This window comes from Puntigrus tetrazona, chromosome 16 (genome assembly GCF_018831695.1).
Source record: "Puntigrus tetrazona isolate hp1 chromosome 16, ASM1883169v1, whole genome shotgun sequence".
Taxonomy (NCBI): domain Eukaryota; kingdom Metazoa; phylum Chordata; class Actinopteri; order Cypriniformes; family Cyprinidae; genus Puntigrus; species Puntigrus tetrazona.
Window position 1 is genome coordinate 8664360 of NC_056714.1, and position 21654 is coordinate 8686013.

A 21654-nucleotide genomic window follows, 5' to 3' on the forward strand; every position below is an offset into this window, starting at 1 on the left:
AACTGAGGGGGTGTGAGAGGAGCAGAACCACAAAAGAGCACGTCACGCATTGCGTGGGAACGAACATGTTTGGAAGCAGTCACATGACAAAAGCGTAAACACGCGTAGTCACTTCTGAAATACACATTACTTTAAGAAGAAAATGAAACGGACTAAAATGGGAAAGTGTTTTAGGTCCAGCGGCAGATCAAAAAGCGCTCCGTTTGTCAATTTGATACTTTTATTAGTTCAGAATACAGTACAAATGTGGAAGGAAAACAATGGTAGCAAAAATAATAGGTTGGCATACGTTTGACCGTAAACATACACACATTCACATATTAAGAGAGGAATTTAGATGTTCAGTTTTCAAAGAGAGAGAGAGAGAGAGAGAAAGACGAAGTACTGGTAAATGGTAAATACATGGAGGCTAACCACAAGTGTTCAAATGGTCAATAACAGCTTGCTGAATTCAGCAGTATTGTGATACCAGCATGAAAATGAGGCAACCGTGCAACAATGCATAAAAACACTGTAATAACAATAACAATCATGCATAATGTTTGGATTTGGTCAAGTAACTTATTATGATGGGAGCCATCGTTTTATTCGATTAAATCAAATACGAGAATATCTTTGTTAGTCAAGAGACGATGCCAGGAATGAAAACACACACTGAGATGCAACGGTAAATAAAACGTTTCTGAGCTACTGAATGCAAGTCTCAAAATAATATCAGTGCTACCTTAAAGCCAAAGTAAGTGGTGTTAGCGAGACGGTGGTTGTTGCGAAAAACGCAACAAAACACGAAACTAAAATCTAAAATGCAAAATGTCGGAAACCTGGAATCAACGGGAGTGCTGACTGGTAAAAAGAAAACATTTCAATTTGTTCGGAAACGCGTTAGTCTACAGAAACACTGTTGTTTTTAAGAGAAAGTCATAAAATGGACTGTACAGTTTTGTGATGAACGAATTTTTTATATATATATATATATATATATATATATATATATATATATATATATATATATATATATATATATATATATATATATATATATATATAAATAACCAAAAGTCTCTAAGTATATTCAGAAACTTTTGTGCATCTATAATAATCCAGATGTTTTTAGCTACAATGTGATAGTCTTATTAGTCTCAGTGACTCATGTGCTTTTCTTTGGAAATACATTTTAAATGGTCAAATCCACCTACAACTGTGCAATCGCTAAATACCTCTAGCAATATGTGGAATGAAAACCAACTGAACTGACACCGGCTATGATAAGCAATGCAAACTTACTTTACTGTATCATCACATATTTGATACGTTTGAGGACAAAACAAATGTGCTTTTTAAAATATGTTCATTTACAAGTAAACAGTTCTATAAACGAAGCATGCATGACAAATACATAAGTTGCGTTGTTCTTTCGCCTTTCCCTGCCTTTGTTTTTGCTTATTTTACGTTTGTCGCGACTACACAGAGCCCTTCTCATCAACTACAAGGTATGTTTCGGAAAGCCTTATCGAAAGTGCATGGGTGGTTGTGGATATACTGACGTTACCTCTCGCCTCGGTAGCTGTGGTACAATTTATGGATGTTCTGAGTTTTTATAAAGGCATGCTGGGAGTCGTACAGCTCGCTAAACTGAGACGGCAGTGCAGTACATTACCTCTGCACCGAGTCAGCCACTACAGTAAAAATTCAAGCCAAAAAACAGCCCTAAAAATCACTTCTCTAACACTTTACATATCAATCTAGGGGTAAAAACTGTGTCGCATATAACATTCAACATAGAGGCACTAACATTGCGCTCGCACATATCAAGCCCCATCAGAAAACAGCCAGGGCAAAGAGGGCAAGCTATTGACCTAGCTCTGAATGAGGCCATTCAGAAAAAGCAGCAGAGCTTTGTCGAGAAAAGGCGAAACTGTCATCGAGCAAACGTGAGACAAATGAGAATGTGAAACGGAAGAGAGAAGAAACACTCACAAACACATACGGCAAGTACATTTCAAACGCTGAGCCAATTATGTGTTTTTAAATTTGGTTTAGGGTCGTGGCGAGTTCCACCAATCAGTGTTTGGCCTGCTTCGCGCGTTGGGTATGGCACTTCATGCACAGAATTCTGCCATCCAGTGGATAACAGCCATCGGCATCTGCCTCTATGGAAAGGGGACGAGAACAATCCTGCAACGAAAGGGAGACGACATTTTTTTATTCGAAAATTTAAAACATGATTTGTCTAATTTGTGGCTGAGAAAAAAATATAATAAACTTCGCACCTCACAGCGGTAGCACTTCAGGTGAAAGTTCTTCTCTAAGGCAACAACCCTGACCGTTTCTTCACTTCCAGGGTCGGGAACGATCGGCTCATTGCAGCTTACGCAGAGAGGAGAGAAACGGCTGAGGGAGAGAACAAGGAGAGAAGTTCAGATATATAAAACATTATTTTTGATATTATATAAAATTTGATATGGGTGTTTATTCAACTTTAGGCACTTTTATGACCCAAGTATTAATTTTTCCCTATTCTATTGTACTCTATAAAAGTCGCATTCATTTATTATTTGCAACACGTTTATTTTTCCATGTGAAAATAGATTATTTTCACCACAATAAACACATTTGCTCCGATACAATGCTAAAAAATAAAAATAAAAAATTACACAAAAAAAACGAAAACAAAATACTATGTAATAACTTTCCATCACAATAAACATATTTGCTCTTAATGAAATGCCAGTGATGTCCTTTTATTAAAAAAAATTAATAAATTTGTGATAAATAAATTTGTAAACTGAACAATTCTGTGGATTTTTTAAGGAAAAATTTAAGGAAGCTTCATTTTATAGGCCCAATAGAACAACGACCCATATAAAAACTCACTTAATTGTTTTATAACCCGATTGACTGATTAAATGGGACAGCTGCTCTTGCGTCTAACTGAGAGCTGTGGCGGCTCTCTTATTTGGTGATGGCTCACCGATGGTAATCTTTGACACAGTAGGGGTTGTTATTGTCATCGGTGATGAATGGAGCGCCCTCCAGGGTACAGCCACAGGTAGTGCAGAGGAAACATTGGGCATGGAAACACTGGCCCACCGCCTTCAGGACACGATCTGTGATCCGCTCCCCACAGCGAGAACACACAGCCAGAGAGTTCTGGAACCACACAGGAGACAAACAGTGAGAAAAACATCGCTCTGATGAAAGAAATGGGTGAGCAATGTCAGAAACACGAAGCATGGCATGTGGATAACAGCGCATAGTTTTGTTTTTCCTGATTCCAAAAAATGTAAACCACAAATATGTACTTTCCCATGTCTCACCATGTAGCAGTCCTCACACTGAGGAGTTCCGTCACGGTCGTAGAACTGCATGCCCTGTAGGGGGCGCCGACAGGTCATGCAGCAGAAACAATGGGAGTGGAAGAGTTTGTCCATCGCTCTTACTGCTGGCTGAGATCTAGACAGAGACTCTCCACATTTACCACACACCTCTGAAAAGGAAAAAGATCTTCATATTAATGATCGGAGACTATGGGCGATTTACAAGGTAAAGGAGGATTCGTTATGAGAACACGGAGATTAGTCTCTGGAGTTGCAACTAGGTGACTGATGAGGAGCTTGGCCTCACTAACTGACCCCCACCTTAAAAACATTCTTGACCAAGCACTGTTGCCATTCACCATATAAAAAAAACAACAGTCAGAATAGTCCACCCGACATCGGTGTTTCAACCGTAACGTTATGAAACGTTGAGAATACATTTTGTATGGTAAGAAAACAGATAAATGGAATCACGATGGGCAACTTCCACTAAAAAAAGAAATTTTTGGCCATACATTGAAAACAAAAGGGGATTTTCTCAATATTTTGAGTTTTTTAGATTTCAGGTATTGTCCTATCCTAACAAACCATCCAATGGGATACTTAATACCCAGCTTTCATATGACAGTTTTATGGTCCAGAGTCACGAATTTCCATGTCTCATTTCTACAGGACATTTTGTGACGCTTCCTTACAACAGTAACCAACGGGGGCGAGGCTTAAAAACACCAATCGAACAGTTTATTTCGTCTGTAGGTGAAAGTAGGCCGAACGAAATTAAAAACTGATCAAAAACTATTTCCAGCTTTCACCTGCTCACACATCTAAGCTACCAAGTAAACCCTCAATACTGACAAAGACGGAGTGAGATCATTACAACACTCATCCAGAGAGAAGAGAGAGGTGAAGCTCTGTGCCGTTTAGACACTGATAATAGAGTAATAAACCCGAGATAGAGAAGCTATATCAAGCTGAACACCTACACGGGCTGATAAAGAGAGAGACGGAGAAAGAGCAAGAGACGTCTGGCACCATCGCACAGCGAGTGTTTATCACAGCTTGTCTGCTGCGCGTTAAACAAGAGCCATATGGACGTCTGTGAATGAGGCTTAAATTAACATCAAACTCAGGAAATGAGTGAAATTATAATGAATAAAGGATAAATGAAATCTTAAGGGTGTGGGTGTGTACACAAGGTGGAAGCGAGGTTGGTTGTAGGAGGAGAGCTGATAGTGTTTGTGTACCTGTAGCTGAAGAGGTGATCACAGGAGGATGTTTGTCCATGTCTTTGATAAAGTCCTTAGTCATTTTCTCCAGCTCTTCTACTTCCCTCATAGTGAGAGGAGCTCCACCAGGACCTGAACCTGAACCAGACACCTGAAACACAACAGCAACAGAAATGAAGCCATTCAAACATTTTTCATAGGTCATTTTTATCTGACACATGCAAACTTAATATCTTTTATCGTTTAATTATCTTAAATGGTTACTCCACCCCAAAATGAAAAAAATGCGTCAATCACTTAAATCCGTTAAAGGCTTCGTTCGTCATCAGAACACAAATTAAGCTATTTTTGTTTCATTCTGACCCTCTCATAGACAGCAATGTAATAAATATGATCAACATCCAGAAACGTTGCAAGGAGAAGGGTGAAATGGTGCATGTGATGTCAGGGGTTGAACTGTAATTTTACAGCTTCGTGAATATACGAGAATATTTTTGTATGCATAGAAATAAAAATAACGACTTTATGGATTTGAATGAGATGGGATGATTAATGACAAAATTTCATTGTCATTTTGGGGTGGAGTTACCCTTTAAACAATATCTTTAATGTTCACCAAGTCTGTATTTTTCATTTTTCATTCATTACTTCAGTCTTTAGTGCCTTGTGATCCTTCAGAAAACACGCTGATTTTGTACTCTTTTGCATTTCTTATAACTATCGATTAATTAATTTTTAATATTGAATGAAGAACAGAAAGACAAAATTACTTCGAAATAGAAATCTTGCACTTTCGATCATTTTAATGCACCTATGCTGAAGATTTTTTTCACCATTTAAAATAAAAACCAATAACCTCTTTGCCTATGAAATGTATCATTTAATGTCTTTTATTTTTTATATCATTTACAATGCAAGGTACTTACTGCTACTTTAATATAGAATTATCTTTATTTTGCACAGTTCCTGTAACTTAATATAACTGCATTACATAATCTGAAGCACACCCACCTTTGGTGGAACAGCGTTTCCTGCTGGTCTGTTGAATGACGAGACTGGCGATGTCTTGGGTGCAGCAGGAGAAGGCGGAGCAAAGCTTTGCTGACTGCCAATGGGAGCTGTTTCAGAGTGATTGAACGTAGGTGCAGGGGCGGGAATGTTTGCTGGTGGAGGAACAGGGGCAGGGGGGGCGGCAGGTGGAGGCGGCGGGAAAGAGCTTTGGGCGGGGGTTTTAACGGCGTGGTTAAACACTCTTGCTCCTCCGGTAGGTGCAGGACTAACTGTTTTGGATCCAAAATTTGAATTCAGCTGACTCGGAGGGAAGTTGGTCTTTGGAGCCACAGCTGGGGCCTTAGGAAATGACTGCGCAGGTGCGGGGGCAGATATTACGTTCTGATTGGCCGGTCGTGTTCGGGCACGTAGCTCCTCAGCCCAAGGAGCAGGGGGAGGACGATCCTGCAGCTCAGGAGGGGGCAGAAAGGAAAGGGCAGGTTTAGGAGCGGTCGGCGGTGGCGCTGCAGGTTTTGCCGCTGATGCTGATGAAATCTGGCTAGGCAACTGAGCAAACAAACACAGAGAGATATACATCACACATCTGATGAGGAACGAGGAACTTAAATGTCTTACAAAATCTCTCAATCGTGGAGTCAGAATGTTGCAAGATTAAGATTGTGAAAAATTTTTTGTTCCTCCATTATCCAGTTATGGTCACGGACGATTAAAATAAACTAATTAACGTCAGTTTAATTTCTTCATTTGTGAAAATATTAGATTAAAACAGGATTAAAGTATTAATATATGTATGTGTTTTACAGGTTTATTTTCTCATCAGGTTTATTTGTTACGTTGATTAATTTTACATGTATTTTTATTTTAGTAAATACTGCGTATTTATAATTAGTTTTATATACTTTGGTCATCAGCCTAAAATATTGATATCAGCCATCAAAAATTCCATGTTTGCTGACCTCTGGCAAAAATACTTAATTAGTCTATACTCATAATAATATTTATTCACCCTCAAGGCTAGGGAGTCATTTGGACTATTTTTACTGTTGTTTTGTAATATTTCATCACTTTATGCTTTCATTGTGTGAGAGCAGTGTGGACATTTTACTAAATATCTCTTTTTAAGTTCTACTAAAGAAAACTAAATCATACAGATTAGTTATATTAGGTTTAAAAAAAATGTACAGAAAAATAACTGAGGCCTGAAGTTCAAGTTACAACATCGGAGGTCAAAGGATCTGCAGTTACCTTTGGATTGAAAGGTCCGCTCGTCTCCATTTCTGATAACATATCGGTCAAAGAGCCCAACTGCCTGTCAAAACTGGTCTGTTTCTCAAACACCCTCTATGGAAACAAGATACAATGTGGGAGAGAATTTGAGACAAGATGAGTGTGGGGTGTAAGAGAGGTCAGAGAGGATGTGGTATAGGAGAGGGTATCACAAGAAAGGGTGAATCAGCCATGAAACAAGACGGTGTCAAAAAGAAAACAAGAGGCAATAAAAGGGTGGGATATGGTACAAAGCAATAAAACGGGAATATGTGAAACAGAAAATGACAGGGTGAGATATAAATAAGGATGCCTTTTGCAAAGTGTTCCTAGATTATAAATAATGCCTGGTTAAAGTCATTCGATCAAATTATATATGAAAATAAAAGGGCAAAATATGCGTGTGAATGTGAAAATGAGAGGGATGACGCTCTTAGAAATTTGGAAGAGCTCAGAAAGACACAAACAAATTACAGTCTTGCTCCGAGAAAACCACAGCCCGGCACAATCACCGCATAATGTTGAAAAAAGAAGCACACACTTTCTGTGACAAATAACTGCATTGCTTGACAGTGGAAACGAAAGAGCCATTATAAGCCTTAAAATTCAGGCATTACGTTCAGATACTTGAACAGCAACCAACTAGATAGACGTCTTAGTTTATTCATAGCAACTTGTATTGTTTAATGCATCGGTTTCATCAACTACTGCATATATTATCATCTTGTGAAGTAAAACCTGGGTGTTTGTAATAAATCTTCATATAAATCGTACTCTATCCATAATAAAGCTTTCTTCTGTTTTAACCCGCAGAGAAATACTTACTTTACAAGCTATTAATTGATCAACTGGATTACTTTTTTATTTAGCAGCCTCATTCTGACGGCACCCATTCACTGCAGAAGAGCCACTGGTGAAGTAATGTAAAGCAGTATCTGTCAAAATCTGTTCTGACGAAAAAACAAACACATCTACATCTTGGATGGCCTAAAGGGGAGCACATTTTCTGCAACTTGCACAAAGAAAATGTTTATGCGCACTCGAGTTGTACTGCACTTAGTAGCGACAGCAGGTCTGTTTGATTGAACGAGGCCCTGCGAGAGTGATGATGTAGCCCAATTACATCGCACTCACCACAATAACACATCCATAAATAGAGCCAGGGCTTATATGGACATGTCAGCAGGCAGCAAGCATAACTGCGTCTCACAGGATCGCAGAGTTTACTGCAGCAAACCGCTTAATTCGACCTTCCTTTCTTCTTCATTTATATAAGACTGTAAATCGCTAGTTTGAATGAGGGAGAATTAGTAATGCACCAAAGTTTTGGTAAATAAAATGGTTTTGGGTTGCCGAAATCGTTGGCTAAAACATAACGTGCTTCTCCGATATCATGCTTTGGCTGCAGCAGTTAGGAGTTGGGTTCACAACACTGATTTCTCTGCTCTGTCACTGTTGATTTGAAAAAGTCTCAGCTTTCAAATTTGGTCAGTTTTAGGACAAAATTCAAACAATGAGTTCATTAATTATGGTGCTCTTTATCGTATCGTGAGAGATGAAGCCGCCTCAGTTCAAATAAAGAGGCAACATCTTTTCTACAAGTTATAGCACCAAATAAATTACCATTAGAAGGCATGTTGAAAAAAAACATAACTTTTTGAAATTTATCATGTCTTGCGCTATAGCTCAATCATGTTTCAACAATGGAAAAAATATCAATAAAACAGCTTGTAAACAATGTTTCGTATAACAAAATATTTAATAAAAAAAACATTCAAGGTAAAAATGGGAGCATTTAACCAATTACTGCACTATGTTACACATTCATAGCATTTTTTATTTAAAATGTTGACATGTTTTTTTTCTCTTTTAATGTTTATATTTCAGGATGCTATAAAAATGACTAATATGCAAATCAAACTTTTCTGAATGCCGATCTGAACACAAACCCCGTCTTTGTCAGAGTTATATAGGCATTAAAAAGGAAAAAAACACCACAAGGACGAGGCTGAAAACGACACAAGGGCAAGAAAAGACATGTAAAGATTAAAATCAAGTTGAAATGAAATCAAGTATTTGGAAACCTACCTGAGAGTTGGCACCTGCACCGGTCTCGGGGAGAGGAGGAGGTGGTGGTGGTGGTGGTGGTGGGGGGGGGGGAGGAGGCAGAAGGTGCAGGGGTTAATTCCTCGGGAGGTGCAGGGAGGTTCAGGTCTTCTGCAACAGGGGGCGGGGCTGGGAAAGCAGGAGGAGGGGCATCAGATGCAGGGGGTGTGGTTTGGCATTCTGGAGGAGGGGCTGGAAGCTCTGCATCGTCCAGTGGAGGAGGAGGTGGGGGCGGGAAGTCTAATGAATGAAGGCAGTGAATTTCATTATACTTGCACCAGTTCACATTAACAAAACAATCCCTCTCTGCACTGTTCATTCAACTACACAAAGCATGATAGCACAGCTTATCTACATACCGAACGTACATTAGCATACATTGTTGCTTCCTCACATATGAGAAAACAACAATTTAGATAAACAGGGCTGTTATTTGAGAGACAATACAGATAATGAATACGCCAGACACAAGACAGAAAAATGCTATTTTAATCTTTGGTTGTTTATACGCGTTTACCACTTGGCTCAAAAGTGATTATTTTAACAGTCATGTCTGAAAATTCACTCTGCTGCCAAGAGCACATGTTGTAATTCTGGTGAGGAGAGAATACTACAATTGTGCAATCTGTTGCAGTAACTGCGAGGATATACAAAGCTTAAGTCTGAAAACCAAGTAGGGTTAGCTTTCTTACACTACACATTCAATGTATAATAAAGAATCAACATATCAGATTATTTAACGTTTTTATAAGTAGGCGTGTCGAAATATACCGGTTTTGACGATAACCATGATATTCAAATAATGAAATATCGACACCATGTTCATTTAGGGTGAGACGATATACCGGTTTTGGCAATAACCATGATAATTAAAATTAATGGGACCCTTATAATAACAAATCATGTAAATTAATAAAGAGTTAGCGTCTGGTTGATCTCCCAGGTGACAGTATTGCGCATTATAAAGCTGACACCTGCTGTCAAATAAGAAGACGCAGCGCGCGCAAGAACCTTGTCGTCTGAGTGGGAGAGTCAAAGCTTTGTCCACATTCCGAAAAAAAGTAAGCTCGCCAGTATGGGAGTTTTTCGACTACAGCTCGAAAACAGCAGTTCTCAATTTCAGTCCTCGCATACCCCTGCTCTGCATATTTCGCACGTCTCTCTTAGTTAACACAACTGATTCTGATAATCAGATCATTAGAAGTGAGCTCTGTGCTCGAACTGCGTTTCGATTCTTTCGGCCGAAATAACCGTGGTGTGAAAAATAACATCGTGACAGCCCTAATAAGAAGGCAAGGCTAGTTCAGCTAGAAGAATTACAAGTGGTTAAAATCCTTCAAAACCTGAAATATTTTTTAAATAATGCATGATTTTTAATTTATTAAAACAAAACAAAAAATGATTTATTTGATGATTTCTATTGAAATTTTGGAGTTATAAAAACATTTTTCTGTAAACATTACAAATTTTCACATTAATAATTTATACAAAGAGCACAAATATTTGACACGTATGAGATTTTTTTTATTGCCTTACCCTCACAAAGAGAGGGCGGGGGCATCTCTCCAACCCGTCCAATAACACCAGTGCTTATAAATGATGAGGGATGTGATGGGCCCATCTGTCCTTTGGGGCGTGGTGGAGCGACAGACGCAAACTTTTTGGGTTGGTTGTAGAAAGAAGGAGCGGTCATTTTGAGGGAGACGGAGGAAGTGACCACAACAGGCTTGCCAGTGCTAGAGTCAGCCATCTTGATCTGAAAAGGGCAACAACATGTTATCAAAACAAGTCAATTAAGCGTTATATTGACATCACATATTATTACAATTCATTATATTATATTTCATAACATCACATCTAAAATTTTGCAACGCAAACAAAAAAACCACCAGGTTGGAACTTGGTTGCATAGTTCGGCTTGAAAGCACATGGAAAATGGTTTTGTAGCTTTGGTGCCTGAAACAGTGTTGATCATGTGGAATTGGTTTTCAAGAGAGCTGCCCACCTGTATGTAGGTTAGTCAGCCATCGGGGTTAAATTTTAACGTGTTCCTTTAAAACACCCTGAAAATATGAGTGGGAAATTCCTCTCATAAATTAATAGTTGGTATACAAGTATCAAATGATGATGTTGACGATGTGGTCAGCATCTGACTTCACAGTAACTGCAGGGAAGTAAACGAGTAAAAACAGTAAAAAATGCTGTTCCCTGATTAGTCATAAACGAAGTTCCTTTTTTAAACTTTAACTAACGTGAACAAGTTACAAACAGTTATGTCGTGTATATTTCTGGCTTGTGTCATATCCACATTTTGCTTAACTTGGTTTCATATCCAAAAAAGAATTTCTCACTCTAACAATGAATTTTTTTAAAAAAGGGTTCTTTTTTATATAGATTTTTTCTCCTCATGACTATATTATAAAGCTAGAAGTTCTAGCTACCTGGTCTCGTGAGATGTATTTGAGAGGTGAGAAGCTTGGGTTTGAAACCTGTGTAACTGCGGTTTAACAAAACTCAAATCTGCACGTAAGGAAGTTCAATCGGAACGGTTGCGTCAACAAATGCACTTTCATAGGGGTTTTGCATTTGATAACATTATCGATATTTCCAACATGATAGAGCATTAACTTTTACCGACAGTCGCTGGATATCTGAATTGTGAACATAATAAAAACACAGCAATGCATACCTATATCAATATAATAATGTGCCGGGGTCACGTATTGAACCCATGTTTTAATGCCACTCAGTGGACATTTCTCTTAGAAACTGCCACAAAACGTGTAATAAGATACGTAAAAACAATACAGCAGAAAAGCACCCAGAGGTTCATAATTTATGACACTGGGTTGGCTTCTGAAGTTCTGCATGCTCACGAATCATTTCATTTTAACCAACAAAGTGTAAACATTATGTAAATAAAACATTATTTGTCTGTGCAGTGCATTCCAGCCTTTAGTTTCATAAGATGTTCTTATGGGAATTGGCCTACATGCTTTGAGAGTTTCGTTTTCAGAGTACAAGATGTCCTTTTATGTCAAAAGACAAAGGGAAAATATTACCTGTCATGCAGGCACCCTTTAAAAATATGTACTTGCAGGACACCGCAGAACACATATGGTCAAAAACGCAGTTCAAAAGATACAAAGTCCTCTTGTTGGGAGATATATTTTGTGTTTTGATTGTGCGCGCACACAAGCAAGCTCTCCAAACCGAGGTTGTCGGGGCAGAAGTCATACCATGACTTTCCCATTACGAGGCCTCGGGGTACGGTCAACCGAGCTTCAACTAGAAACAGTCAAAGTGCTTGAGACATGTGGATGTGATATACTGCAGAAGTGCTCTCATGACATGAGCTATGTGCAAATATTTACCTCAAGCATGTTTGCCATTAAAAACGACGGCATTACCTCATTCCCCTTTTCCTCCTCCCGCTGCTGCCGCTGAGCCAAGTCTCATTTGACCCTATGACTAAGTCATTACTTTTTTCCCTCTATAGTTCTCGTAATACAACCAGTGAACCATATCAAAGACTCATGCTTTGAAAGTATGAATTACGGATGATGGCAAACACTTTAAAGACATCAGTTGCAGCCTGTCCTGTCTCAGTCAATTATCTCTCTACTTCAATCCACTGTTGCCTTCAGAGGCAGATGATGTGTACAAGGAGTTCATGACTAAAGAACATCTTTTGTTTCTAGTTTTACTAATTGGAGCCACATTTCTGTTATTCTATCCTGATTGCCATGTTATGACTTGCCAAATCATGTTATTCTAGGTCAGGTAGGAAAGAAACATGCGCTGCATTGCAGTCCACTTTCATTCTCATCGTTTCAGTTCAGCGTCTCAAAAAAAACTGCCACCTTCTCATCTGAAGCGTGCCCTGCTGTAGTACATGTGCAAGAATAAAACATTGATTGAAATATTTAAATGAACTCATCCTGTTTGAAAACGTTTGATAAAAATTAGAATTTTTACAGTATACATAAGTCAGAGAAATGTTAAGCATTCTATCTTATAGACATTTGTTTCTAAACTATAATTATGCAATTCTAATTAAATGATAAATTAATTATACATTTATAATTTTGTCTTCTATCCTGCTTTGAGTAACTGAAAACAAATTTAATGGGTATGAAATTGTCAAACGTTTTAAACAAAATAACTACTACTATAAAATGTAAAAATTAAAAGTAGTGCTTTATTTGTAAAGGCGATAGATTAGCCTGAACGTTTTGTTTTTCAAAACTTTTACTCTTATACATTAAGAATATTTATTAAATATTAATCTTAATTTTTGTTAATGTTTTGTGCGTTCTGTTTCTGTTTGTTGGATATTTGATATCAAGATTGGTTAAATACAGGAACTTGTCTAAGAAAAAACATGTTCTTTTTACCACAGAATCTGACCAGTGAGAATAAAGTGTCTTCAAGGCATTTGCAGCTGATTTTGAGCAACTGCAGCACCTGACCTTACCTTACTGATGGCATATGTGATCATAGGAGGTCAGAGGGCCAAGCCAAATTTTATAACTAGATTGTATAGCTTTTGTCAGGCTTCATGCAAGGACTGAGTTTGTGAAGCAACATTTACTACAACAGTGCAGTATATTTTGATTTTGGTTTTATTCTGATTAATCATGCAGACCTTGTTTGGGCTCTAAATTCGGATTTAAAGCCACAGTAAAATAGCTGATATATACACAACTGTGTACTTCTCTACATAACGGTACATTACTGAGCCATGCTGCATTACGGCAACAATATAAAAACACTTCACGTCGTGCCAAACAAACACCAATTACCTGCAAGTTCCTCCTCACCTTGACGCGTTTGGGCCATGTCCAACTCAATTTGTCACGTGTAAACATCGCAAAGAAGCAGTCCACTGACAGCCATACAAATCCACACTGGCAAGTGATTTTTATCAAGGGGAATAATTATGAACCATTAAGCAATTTAGTCCCACACAAAACCACAACCACAAACTCCAGCCGATTTCATGTTCTGGCCTGAGAAGAAGAGCTCCAGTTCACACAAATATTTCCAAAATGTCTGGGGTAAAGATCCCTTCTGCACTACCTTCATGACTGATTTAAGACACTGTAACAGTTCAAGATGCTTTGATGTGGTCCACAAAACCATCTCCAAATCTGAGAAGCCCTTAATGGATTCTTCATAACCATAAGTGGAAGCAGAGTTCAAACCCAAAAAAAGAGGTTTAAGAGTATTTTTTGATCCCATCTGAGAGTGCAGCGAGAGTCAGTCACATGTGAAGTGCAAATTCTTCACCTTTCTCCACCGGTTCAGATGTGGAGTTTAATAATGCAAAAGTGCATGCTCTGATGAAATATTCACACAGGACAGAAAATAAGCCATAAACCCTGAGGTCCAAAATATTATTTATTCTCATCGTGGCCTCCATCTCCAGATCAATACGAGCTTGTGGAACGAATGTTCCAGTGAGCCGTTACCAGTAAGAGATGCCTAGCAGAGCACACATGACAGCGGTGCTCAAAACAAACAGCTATGACTTACTCTTTTGAGTGTCCTCTGCCATAAAATGGAAAGGATGACCACATCCTTAATTCTGAGTTCCCTTTAGCTAAGCGCACCATAGAGAACAGGAGACCCACAAGTTGGCCACATCTCCTGTTAGTTTTGGCGCTGCTACAACAACCCATCCATCGTTCCTTGACAACCAACATGACTTACGAGAAAGATTCATTCTAGTCAGCGGTTTTCTTTAGTTCAACTTCAATTTTTTCCACACTGTTGTTCATTAAATTGACAAAGAATTACATTTTATTTTACTTCCATATAAAAATACAATGTTAACAATATTTATAAATAATTATAAAATTATATAAAATGCTTGTAATGGGCAGTTCGTGCAAAAAAAAAATTATTCTGTCATTACACCAAATTTGCAGCAATTAAAATTATTGATTTGATCATGGACAGCACACATTCATTAACATGTGCTACTAAATTTACATTAGAGATCATTGTTAAACTAGTCTTGATGGAAGGACAATACCCATAACAGTAAACTATGACGTTTTAATGATCTCAGACTCAACACTCCACCAGAGAAAACTAGTCCAGCTAGTCCACACTAAGACGCGTTTAGCTGTTTACACATATATTTCTTATCGTACAGGCATTCAGTCTAGTCGGAGCCGCTGTTTTGGTAGAATGAAAACGGTATTCTCTGAAACCGTGTCTTTAGACTTGATAAACCTGAAAATGTGATCTTTGCGTATTCGTGTGGACAGTGAATGTGTATATTTCTTGAAACAATGACGTCTTCAGCCCAGGTCTCTTGCCCACAGCTACGTCACGTAACAGCGACAGAAACATGAACAAACACCGAACGATTGTCTTTTCATTAACTAACATGAACAAGTAAGTTTATGGGTGCAGTCCAAGTCTTCTTCTTCATTTCATGACATCGCTTTATAAAAGCCCGCCTGCAAAACCGCTCTGTATATATTGTAAATAACAGTAAAACATCCCAGCCTTAGCTCTAACTAAAAGCAACAAAGGCTGTTCCCTACTCGTTGAAGTCACCAGCTGCCAGCTTTGGCTAAAGTGTTTGGTCTCCGTGGGTACAGTAATGGTTTGGCTACACTGCTAGCCTCTCTGATAATGTGAAGAAGACAATACATTAGTGATAGGACATCCATCACATGCAAAACAACAGCCTAACTTTAACGCGATGCAGTTCAAACTAGTCAAAACACTACCCAGGAAAAACACTATGACTTTTCTTTACCAACTATGGAGTTCCAGTAAAGGATTTGGATTTGATCGAACTAGCGCCTTCTCAAAGTGTGTGTGTGTGTGTGTGTGTGTCACAGAAAGAGAAACAGCTGCAACATAAAGATTCCAGTGGTCTTACGCATGTGTCTGCATTTCATCACTTGATCAGAACGACTATATGATATAGGGAGTCTGGGAAAGAGACGACGCAGCTGATCTGGCTCCATGAGGCCTCCATATGCAGCCTCGATAGATACTGCGGCCTGTAAACGTTACCCTAAAACTTTGGAACTGGAGGATCAGCGTGAAAACTCTTCAACATTCTGTTCACCACACTGCAGACATAAGAAATAAATAACGAGACATGTTGAAACTGCAGTGAGTAATGTTCCACTGTGAGCGCCGGTGGCCAGAAAGCTCTTCGTGAGCAGCTTTGGAGAAAACTGTCAACTAAATGCATAAATGTAAATAACACATCAACCGTAGACCAAAACAAACGTGTCATCGTTCCTCTGTCTGGCTGGGAACTGCCGGTACTCTTCTGCATTGCAGTTTTCTGGCTTCCTCTAAAGATGATTTCATCTCTTCTCCATCAAGTCGCAGAGTAGCTGCTGCTAAAACAGCTTGTAGATAAGAATTCACAGCTATATTAAAACAGCTGTGCATTCGAGTAGCGCGCTGATCCTGATCAGTTATACTGAAAAGAAACGTCTCTTTACAACTTATACAGAGAGGTGACAAACAGTGAGCTGTTAACTTACCACACTGTATGACACAACAACTTACAGTCCGTTTCGAAAGATAATGTCAGCTATGACATACTGAATATGAACAATCGGTCCCATGACGACGCTCGTCTATAATGACTAAACTTCCTTTCCTGAATCCAGTTTAAACATTTACAAAGACGCTCGGTTGGATTTGGTACAGTGACAACTCCAGAAGCAGCAGGGATTCTATTGTTTTGGGTGACCGTGGTGAAAAGCGTACGGCACACCCACGATCTGTCTGGGTTATGCTTGGCTCGCACAATGACGTCATAGTGGGGGGTGTCAAAGTATGCCAGTAGAATACCACGCTTCTTTTCTGTGAAAGTAAAATGTATTCTTGACGTGAAAATATTTGATTCGGTGTTGTTAAAAAAGACGCAAGAAATAACTTTGTTACTAAAAAATAAATCAATAAATAACATTGTTCAGTAAAAAAAAGCTAAATCCAGTCATTTTAATAAGCATTAAGTTGGCACAAGTTGGTTCAGCTTGTTCTGAAATTGATATGTTTGTTAGCTGTGCTTCATTCAAATCCACATACAGAGATACGTTGTTACGAGCTCTTATTTCTCTCCTGATTCAGATGAGATTTTAACTGTATTTAAACTCATGGATAGAGGACTTCTATTTTAACTGGAAGCTACTTTTTTAAAAGTTAAAAACTGTGTTATTAATTTGTTGCGAGGCAAATTTGATCAGATGGAGTTGCGTGGATTATTACTCATGTTTTTATCCGCTATTTGAGCTCTCATACTGACGGCACCCATTCACTTCAAAAGGAACCACTGGTAAGCGAGAGATGTAAATAAACTCATCCACATCTTGACTTAGGGATGAGCAATTATTATTATTATTTTTTATCAAATTGTATTTTTGGGGGGTGAACTATTCCTTTAATCTAACTTTTTCCTAGCTCGCCTGTATTAGCAGCTGCTCGTCCAATCAGAATTCAACCCATCTGTTTTCCAATTAAATTATCGGCACGAGCGTCGCCGAGCTACTTATTACAAACAAACCGTTGCACTGAATGCCGATATTTTATGAAGCAAATGTGTGCAAAAAAAAATACAGGCACCGATCATGTTGTTATAATCTCTCATTCCAGTCCCACGGCCGCATTCAGCACATACTCTTATTGAACTGGAAAATCCTAAATCACACTGGCGTCGCCCAAAGGCCAGTAAACCCCATTGTCATCTTTAGGGACTCCACCCAGACAAATCCTGCGTTCATTCATTAATACACCATTCTCGCCTCAAAAAATTAATTAGCGTAACGCGAACGTTCAGATGCGGAAAACTTTATGTCGCTTTTTCCTGATGTTCGCTTATCAGACGCTAGAACAGCGCGAGCTGAAACAAGCAGCTTTCACCTTATATGGATATCTGACTGCAAACCCAGGAACAAGAGAGATAAAGCTCCCGTTGAATATAACGCAAATTATAAAGACGATCCCGCTACACAAACTCCAGCGTTTATGAATAATATCGCGTTTAGTTAACATACCGCGCTCCACCCCTCGATTTCCATCCGCGGTTATATCGTACAAAACGTTTTTCAGTCATGACAGGATTTGCAAAACAACTAAGAAACATTTTTAATACGTAGTTAAAATACGTGTCGAGTCAGAAAAACAAAACAAACAAAAACAAAACAAAAAACACACAAATGCATGTCACACAATCATGTTTCACTACAAACCTACCAATCACCGCGGACGCATAGGTTTGTGGTTTTGATGCAAATGCAGATTGCAGTCATCTGTGACGAACCGCTGTCATTATCCGTTAGGCTTTATAGAAAATGTGAAATAAAGGCACTTACATGTCGTTTTTCCTCCGGAAAGGTGCAGTTATGCCAAAAAAAAAAAACAGTACAGGTTTTCTAATGGGGGCACCGCGTCTATTTTCACTCCCTACAGTTTTACGCACAAATGCCCGTTTTTACCGCTTTACGGCGCGGTGTTGGCGTTACGCATTATTCTGTTAATTCTAAGAAGCTCTCGTGGGGATGCTCATCGGCGAATCTGATCTGCCCACATGAACTTTTTCTTAATGTACCGACTCTCGACACACTTCCGGTTCACGCTTCCGCATTCTCCTGACCGCTCGAGGTGGGACAAAAACGGTGGCCAATGATGACTAAACGGCTGTTGAGAGATATGCACCTTTTTTTTTCAGCTTTTAAAGTTTTAGGCGCTTTGATCACGTTTTTGCTTTCTTCAATACACAGTTAGTCAACAACCTTAAGTGGTCAGATGTGACAGATGAAGATTTAGGGGAAATATTAAACTGCATGTACCTTCTCATTTATAACAGTCATAAAATAGCATACCTAATAGAAAATAAAAAAGTACATTTTAAAAGCAAAGTATTACAGTAAACGTTTGTTTCTTAAAAAAACCCCCAAAAAGATAAACAAAAAAATATATATAGCATTTTAAAATGAAAAACATTTAAAATGTTACATATAAATGTAATATATATATATATATATATATATATATATATATATATATATATATATATATATATATATATATATATTATTATTATTATTATTATTATTATTATTAGTAGTATTTTTTAATCAATGTTCTGAAAATATATATCTAAAAAAATAACACTACTTAGAATATAAAATATTTCAAGGACAAAATGCTTACATACATACATAAATACACACACACACACACACACACACACACACATTTATTTTATATTCTAAGTAGTGTTTATTTCAGTATATTTTCAGAACATTGATGCACACTTTCTGGTTGTCAGACAAAAATGACCTTATGACCAGCTGTAGAAATGTAAGCAGCATATATTTAATAAAGCATATTAAAACATTATTTGCACAAGTAGATCCAGGTTTTGTGCCATTTACACATTAGGAAATGAGTTTCAATTCATAGAAAATCTGTTAATTGGTTAAAAAAAAGTCAAACAATCGGCAGCCTTGTGCTGTAAACATTTAGGACTTACCTGTAAGCCTGTCTCCTTCTTGTATCTCGCTCTGCAGGCCCGTAAAACCGTGTGATCTCGTAGAAAACTTTTTCTCTGCGGTCTCTACTCCTGTTTCTTTCAGATTCACAGCTGCCGGACCTCCCCCTACATGTCTCTTAAAGGAATGACACCATCCCTCCGTCTAAACAAGTTCTCTCTCGTTTGTCTTTCGCACAGGTCATGCGTATTACAAACCAAACACCTCTCTCTCTCCCTCCGTCTCGCCCCCTTTGGATTCTTTAAACATTCTTCTTTCTATGACATCAACTCTGCCTGCCTTTCCTTGTAAGGGCAGAGTGGGTGAGTAAGTGATTGAGAAAGAGAGCCAAGGAGAGGGAGGGGAAAGAGGGAAAGATAAAGGAGGCTGGGGTTTATTAGATACAGACACATGGAATGGTTGGCAAGACACAGAAAGAAAGAGGCGAGAACACGCAGTGCTCAGTGAGACGATCAAACTGACACAAAACCTGGAGTCTCGCTCAAAAACAACACTTCCAAAGTCAAGTTAGTTTTAATAGTCGTGGTCAACCTCTATTTTGCTGCACGCACTATTTTCCACAGCTGGTTCCAGTTTAAATCGAAGCAAACAGGGTCACCCGAAAGGCATAGTTCACATAAATTCATGTATTTTCAATCATTATTTACGCACCCTAACGGTGGTCCAAACATGACTGACTTTTTCCCTACACACACACAAAAAAAAGAAGTTTAGCAAAATGCATGAGCTGCTCTATTCCATTTAATGAAAGTGAATGGGGACCAGAGGTTGTCCAGCAGCAAAAGGTAAAAAAAAAGCACCATAAAGAATCAGAATAGTAGTCTATACAATATTCTATATATTCTCATACTAGGTGTACTTTCACAGCTTTCTGAAGCCATGTGCACTTAATTGTGTTAAATGTACACTTTCAGTGTAGACTATTTCAAATCCTAAAAGTAAATGCTGACGATATAACATAAGCAAATAAGAGCCCATTTATATGAATGATTTGGTCCCACTATTAGGTGGCGTATACTAATATGTACTAATATCAAAAACAAGTACAGTGTACTAATTGTGTTAAACATTGCTGATTGTGAGGTGCGATATGGCTAAGGTCAGGGACAGGATTGGGATGGCTAAGGTGTAACGAAAGGGTCAACAGTGTAATTATAAATGTAATTACAGAAATTAATTACAGATTTATTTACATGCATTTAAAGAAATATATATGTATAAATCAGGATTTGTACAGAAACTGCAAAAAGGACTTTCAAGCACAATTGTTTTTAATTCAAGGTGTAAAATCAGAGATCACAATATCGTTAGTATCTTCACAACTTCTAATTATATGTTATTATCATTTTAATTAATAAAATAACAAAACAAAATAGTGCAAATAAAGTGAAACACAACTTCTCCTTTGAATTGGAACTACCAAGTGGGAGCGCTGGCTCAGCTCCTTCGGGAGTTTAATCGGTATTGGCTGGACATACTTGGCTTGTGAGAAGTTGTGAGAAGATCACTGGGTGAAAAGAAGCTGTTGTCGTGAAAAGAGAGAGTGGATTAAAAAGAAAGGCAATGAAACGCAAGAAGAGACCGGAAGGATACAAAGCTGCTGTACAAAATCGCGTGCTTGCTGAGCGGGTGGCAAGAATGGCAAGCCTCTGCTAACGAGGGACGAACAAGAAAAAAATGATGGGTCGAACACTTCAAAGAAATAGACTACATCACCAACCCCCATTGACCATTTTCCAGATAACTTGCTGACAACCTGTGCGTCAAGGTAGGACAGATCACAGAAGGGAAGACAACTGCCGCAATACAGGCAGAAAAATGGCAAAGGCATGGATTTGGATGAAATTACCCCTTAGATGATTAAGCATGGAGGCCAAGACACGGTCACGAAACTCACTTGCCTAATGAATGGTTGTTGGACTCGAACCACAGTGCGCGCACGGCAAAGTGGAGTCATCGTCCACCTCCCAGAAGGGAGAGAAGGGCAACTTCTTAGACTGTAATAGTTGGCAAAAAATTACCTTGCGGTCCGTGCCTGGGAAAGTGCTCTGCCTGGTCGTCCTGCGAAGTCTGAGCCAGGTCGTCTATACACAACTCCGCAAAGAACAATAGGCGTTACCGATTTCTTCCCCATTGAGATGGGGTCAGGGAAGGCTGTATCCTGTGTCCATGCTTGTTCCTATTGGT

The 21654-nt window shown here is 38.6% G+C and overlaps 1 protein-coding gene across 1 annotated transcript; it reads right to left on the reverse strand.

Annotated features, from left to right (window-relative positions):
• Positions 1-206: 206 nt before the first annotated feature.
• On the reverse strand, positions 207-16606 carry zyx (zyxin). The gene is given in 11 exon segments (XM_043261280.1): positions 207-2175; positions 2271-2391; positions 2972-3150; positions 3318-3487; positions 4562-4694; positions 5555-6100; positions 6800-6895; positions 8909-8987; positions 8989-9166; positions 10463-10682; positions 16453-16606. Coding segments are annotated over 10 exon segments (1830 nt in total). The 5' UTR covers positions 10677-10682; positions 16453-16606; the 3' UTR covers positions 207-2061.
• Positions 16607-21654: the final 5048 nt, after the last annotated feature.